Source organism: Varroa jacobsoni, unplaced genomic scaffold (genome assembly GCF_002532875.2).
Source record: "Varroa jacobsoni isolate VJ856 unplaced genomic scaffold, vjacob_1.0 contig05692, whole genome shotgun sequence".
Lineage (NCBI taxonomy): Eukaryota > Metazoa > Arthropoda > Arachnida > Mesostigmata > Varroidae > Varroa > Varroa jacobsoni.
Window position 1 is genome coordinate 1 of NW_019215677.1, and position 5487 is coordinate 5487.

General features: G+C 41.1%; 1 protein-coding gene across 1 annotated transcript; it reads left to right on the plus strand.

Moving 5' to 3' along the window:
• Positions 1–2909: 2909 nt before the first annotated feature.
• On the plus strand, positions 2910–5035 carry LOC111273250 (nucleosome assembly protein 1-like 1). Its single transcript, XM_022854951.2, has one exon. The coding sequence runs from the start codon at positions 3379–3381 to the stop codon at positions 4453–4455; it is 1077 nt and encodes a 358-aa protein (XP_022710686.1). The 5' UTR covers positions 2910–3378; the 3' UTR covers positions 4456–5035.
• Positions 5036–5487: the final 452 nt, after the last annotated feature.

Genomic DNA, 5487 nt, shown 5'->3' on the forward strand with positions numbered 1-5487 from the left:
AATTGTCCTTTATCAGAGACATACGATAGAGCGAATCGGTCTTTTAGTACTAGTTAGAGAAAAAAAAAATTGTTATGCAGACTTACTGGTCGGTTTATCAGGTAGCGGTCGGATTGTGAATGTGATCATACTACGCCATTTGTAATGTGTATGGCCGCATATTTCCTTTTTCATGGCCTATAAACTCTATGTCATATGAATGATGCGTTAGGCGTAGACTTGTTATTCCGTGTTGGCTGTATTAGGTTCGTACATAAGTAATAATGCTGTTTACTCTGTTGTTCTCTTTCTTACTAACCTTTCTGCCAACGTATTTACTTGGTACTGTGGAACTTTCACGAAACTCCGAACTTCGTATGCTTTGCGTTACTTCTGAACCGCTTCAAATCTTACTTCAAATCGGATGGAGGCTTCTGGAAAAGAGAACGTGCATTTTGGATGTCTATATTGGTTTTTGCCACTACTGCCGAAACAGCTCGAGATTTTGGTAGTGCGTTCAGTGGAGGTTTTATAACTAGGGGTACGTACTGTTCTATTTTAGCAACATCTTAGGCCCCTTCGGCTCCCCCATTATCGATTGCGCTAACCGCACGAAAAAGAAACTTCCCTTACTGTCCTTCACAATTTCATTCTGCACAGAACAACGTGTAGCCTCAATAACAGGTTTCCGCACAATTTGGCTACGGCGAGGATAAGTGGCGTTTTCAACTTGTTATGAATTAAAGAAGAGAATGTGTTGCAGCCGGAATACTGATCAGCTCAGAATTAAGTCGGATATCCGTCCAAATAAAGGCTGATATAGCGGCTCCGCAAAAATATTCCGCTAGAAAGCTCTACTTGATTTGTGGACTATTAAATACAATACTTTGTGCAGAATCTTAGAATTGTTGGCGTATCTACCAAGATGATTAAACGGCATGTGTTTAGCTTGCAGGATGAAGTAAAGCAGCGAAATCAGCTTCACTGCTTGCGGAATATCAATTCCATTTTGAATATGTTTACCTATTACATCTACGGATACACTCTATTGTTGGAGTCTTGAAGGAATTGAAAGATGAACAACGAGATATTTTTTGTCGTGCGGTGACATGTCATCTCCTTTGATGAACCTTGACATGATGAAAGGCCCTTCATTAATCTGAAATTACACTTGCTAGTAGAAAGCTTGCAGATATAGCTTGCAAAATAGCATTAAAACACATATACTTCATTAAATTTACGGTACGCAAAGTATGTCTTGGCATCATTTTGCTCAGATTGAAATCTGTTTGGTATTATAGCTTTGATTCTACTTCTAGTCAGCGCGCCCGTGAATTTCACTTCGGATCATATAACAGGGAGTTTTGATATTACTGGAAATTGTTAGATGGGCTTTCCTGCATGAATACGGCTGTCGAAACCAGCATGCCGGGTCGGGCCTGTTGTACGTTGGTCAGACTATCGGCGTCTTCTTAAAATGTCTAAACGAAAAACTCCACCTAAGAGGTCGCAGAAAGCAATACAACCAGGCATCCGACTTCTCCAGTTGCTACGCCGACGCCGGGGGAATGAGTCACTGTGATGGCCATGAGTAGCAAGTAGCACTGATCTTCGCAATTAGTTTCCTACGGGGAACATATAACAGGGAAGAAAGATGCGTCCATCACTCTTGTGTGTGTCATTATGATAACAGTACTCATGTGTTCCAACGTTTAAACTTACGATCCAACTTTAAATGTTGTTTCGTTTATAGAAAGCAATTATTCCAAGAAAATTCTTTAAACATTGAAAATGTAAGTCCCAGTCATAATGCCTTGCCCCGTGCAGGGTTGCAACGAAATGTTTTTTCAAATTATGTGTACTTTCTTACATACTGGTTACAGGTTCTTAGCAAAGATAGCCCTTGCGGCTTTAGCTGCACTGCTTGTTTTGACTGAAAGATTTAGCGGTGTTTACTGGTGAGCGTCTTCCCACTCTATATTGGTTCTACGCATTACGTACACGGTGGCTTGTACTACCAAACCTCTGATCAAAAAAGATTATGGATCGCTGATTCAAGCCCTGCCAATGCTAGAAGCATAGGTCCCACACAATGTACTGTAACGGAAAAAAAAAAACGTTTTTTTTTATTAATCTTTATTGTGATTCTTTTCCATTTTGATTTGTTTTAGTTTTTCTTTTAACTTTGAAATCGCGTAAACGACTAAATACGTCCTCAAACAAACTCTCATTACCGTAAAGATTCTATCGGAATCGTATATAGAGTAAGATGAACATAACCCTTTATTTTCCAGATGACGTCACAGTACATGCTGTTATCTATTATCTTTAATATCAATGGCATGTATTGTAACTTTATCATAACTTTATGCACCAACCAATTGCGGAAACGGTTTGTTGATGGTTACGCACTTCTTGACGATCAGGAAACTAAATGCTAGTAACAAGTGATCGACCGATATGCATAGCCGCAGTCGGCCCATGAGCAAAGTAATCCAACAGAGATTTTTAATAAAGCTGAGTAATTACGGATGTTCATAGAGGAAAAATGTCTTTTTCATACAAGGTGCGTTAATGGAAAACTCTAGTGTAATATTCTCTTCCAGTAGAGCGACAATGCATCACGCATAATAAGAACAACTTCCGATATTTTTTTTTCAATTCAAGGTGTATGTAACTTTTGTACATTTAACAACTTTTAGAAAAAGAAAAATAGAATAGCCCTCCTCCAGAGGACTTATTCAACACTGCGGTTTTCAAGAACGAACAACAATAAACACCATTAGGTGATATTTTATAATAAATATTGTTGCTTCCTAAAAATCCGATTACCTTATTATGGCGAGTTACGTTAGTGTGCAGTATTAATGGTGCCTGTTAATCTACTGCTTTCGCTTACCGCACACCCTTTCTTTGCTCACATATTGTCCCACAAAAATTACTATTTTCATTACTATCTCTGCGAGAGAAATTGATTTTATACACTTTTTGGGCAAAAGGCGCTTCCACAAAAGCTAAATTGGCGTATATTTCGCTAGAATTAACAATGCAAAAACACGGTTCAAAAATGAGCGCGCTCTTCGATCAAAAGAAGCTTGACGAAATTTCACCTTTAGAGTATCAAGTGATACAAGGCGAACAACTACAACGAAGCGCCATAGCTCAAATGGACTTTACTCCTGAGCACAGAGGCACTGTATTATAATCGTTCATTGACCTGGGGCTTCACGAAGCGTCATAGTGAATACCTTTTTAAAAGTGGATGCGAACGACGCGCATGTTGCTTAGCAATCGAACGACCTAGCTCGTTCTAAGTGTCTTCCCGCCATCCTGTGATACGAAATCTCTGCGAGGCCGTTTCTTGCCAATCTTTCAACAGATCATTACAAAAGTGACAATATGGCTGAAGTCGAGAACCAGCAACAGATTGCTCACCCCGACGTTTTGGGAAATGCTTCACGAACGCCTGTAGTTTTTACCTCCCCGTTACTGTATCAGGTAGAAATGCGTGTTAATGCGTTAAAGAAACTTCAAGTTGATTATTTCAAGGTACAAGCAGAGTTTCACAAGGAGGTTGCTGAGCTCGAGCACAAGTACTTCACAAAATATAATGTATTAACCGAAAAACGGCGTGACATTGTGAACGGTATGTGCGAGCCTACCGAGGCTGAATGTGGCCTCAACGATGCTGTCGAAAAGACTTCGGCCGAACAGAATAAGAAGTCTTCCAATGATGCTTCCGTCGTTGGCATCCCTTCGTTCTGGCTGACGTGCATGAAGAACGTGGCTGACGACATTCCTGACTTCGTAACGGAGGAGGATGAGCCCATTCTCGAGCACCTCACAGATATAGTAGTCGAGGATAACGTTGAGTCGTTTAAGTTACACTTTCATTTCAGTTCCAATGAGTACTTTAACAACCCTGTCTTGACAAAAGAGTTTAAACTAAAGATTGAGCCAAACGAGGAAGACCCACTTAATTTTGAGGGTCCGGAACTCGTTGCTATGAGAGGCACGAGGATTGACTGGAAGTCGCATGAGAAGGATGTTACGAAAAAGCAAATGACGAACACGCAAAAGAACAAAAGGACTGGAGAAACTCGCACGGTGTCGAAGACTGTCCGAACGGAGTCGTTTTTCAATTTCTTCTGCAACCCAGAATGGGTCGAGGACAGCGAGAACATGAGCCATGAGCTGGAGGCTGCTTTCCAAGCGGACGTGAGTCTGGGATCGTTTTTCCGCGAGCGCTTGGTGCCGCGGGCCGTCTTGTACTTCACAGGAGAAGTTACGGACGATGAGAACGACGACGACGACGACGACGACGACGACGATGATGATGATGACTATGAGGATGATCTCAACGACTTCGAGGAGGCCGACTCAGACGCAGGGTGTGATTCTGCGGCCGGTTGTAAGCCTATCCAGCAGTTTCTAAATCAGGCAAATCAGGGTAACGAGGAGTGTCGACAGCAGTAGCTCGGCCATGGGCAGCGGAGTGTACAGGGAACGTACAGGCTTCAGCGGACGATATTTGATAATTTCTGCTAGCAAAGTTGTGAGACAGGCTGAATAAAGGAGAAAAAGGGCGGCAAATGGATATATTTCGGAGACGCTTTATTTTGATCAAGGACGGCAAGTGTGATCCTATTGCGAAAGTATTTCACGTCAACGTTAGGAGAAGGCATAAAGAGCGCGAACGAAGTATTAAAGAAAGGCTATGTAAGGTCTATAGTTGGTCAGCTTCTCGCAAGTATGTTAAGGATCTTTATTAAGGACAAGGAATGTCCCCGCTGACCACGGCCTATCAGATTTTTATCACTCAAGAACTAAGAATAAGAATGGTGTAGTAATAGTGAGACCAAAGATATCATGGGGTATTGTCAGGCTACATCAAAGATATCATGGGGTATTGTCAGGCTACATACAGTTCTAAATTTCTCACTAATCTAAACTGTACGTTTCATCATACCTGAATCGTTGGCTGAATCGTAGTTTAGATGAAACAAATATTGTTCCCCATATTTTTGTTGGGATAAAAAGCTGTTACTAGCCGTAAGTCTACGTTAGCCTTCATTCCTTCGGGTTAGCATTGTGAACGATTCCGAGTGAGTTTTAGTTAGTACTGGAAAAGAAAATGAAGCTATAATTGATATCGTTATGTTGTAATTAAGTGAAACAGTATCTCGATCGTTCTTAAAATATAATCATATGGAAATTAAGACTAAATAATATTAATAGCATATCGGTTTAATTGGCATACTCTGGGGGTACATAAGTTATGCTAACGTAAGTATTCAAGGCAACGTACGTCTATGAAGCCACATTTTTCTCGCATTTTCGTGTGTTACAACCGCTGCGCTGCTATAAACCTGAGGCAGGGCGTAAGGGTGCTTAGGATCCACCATAGGCTGCAACCCCAAATTCTTTCCAAATACACGACGTTGTCTAGGAAATGACTTTTGCAATTCCATTGAACCGAACTATCCAACCGCACGAAATTTTCGGGTA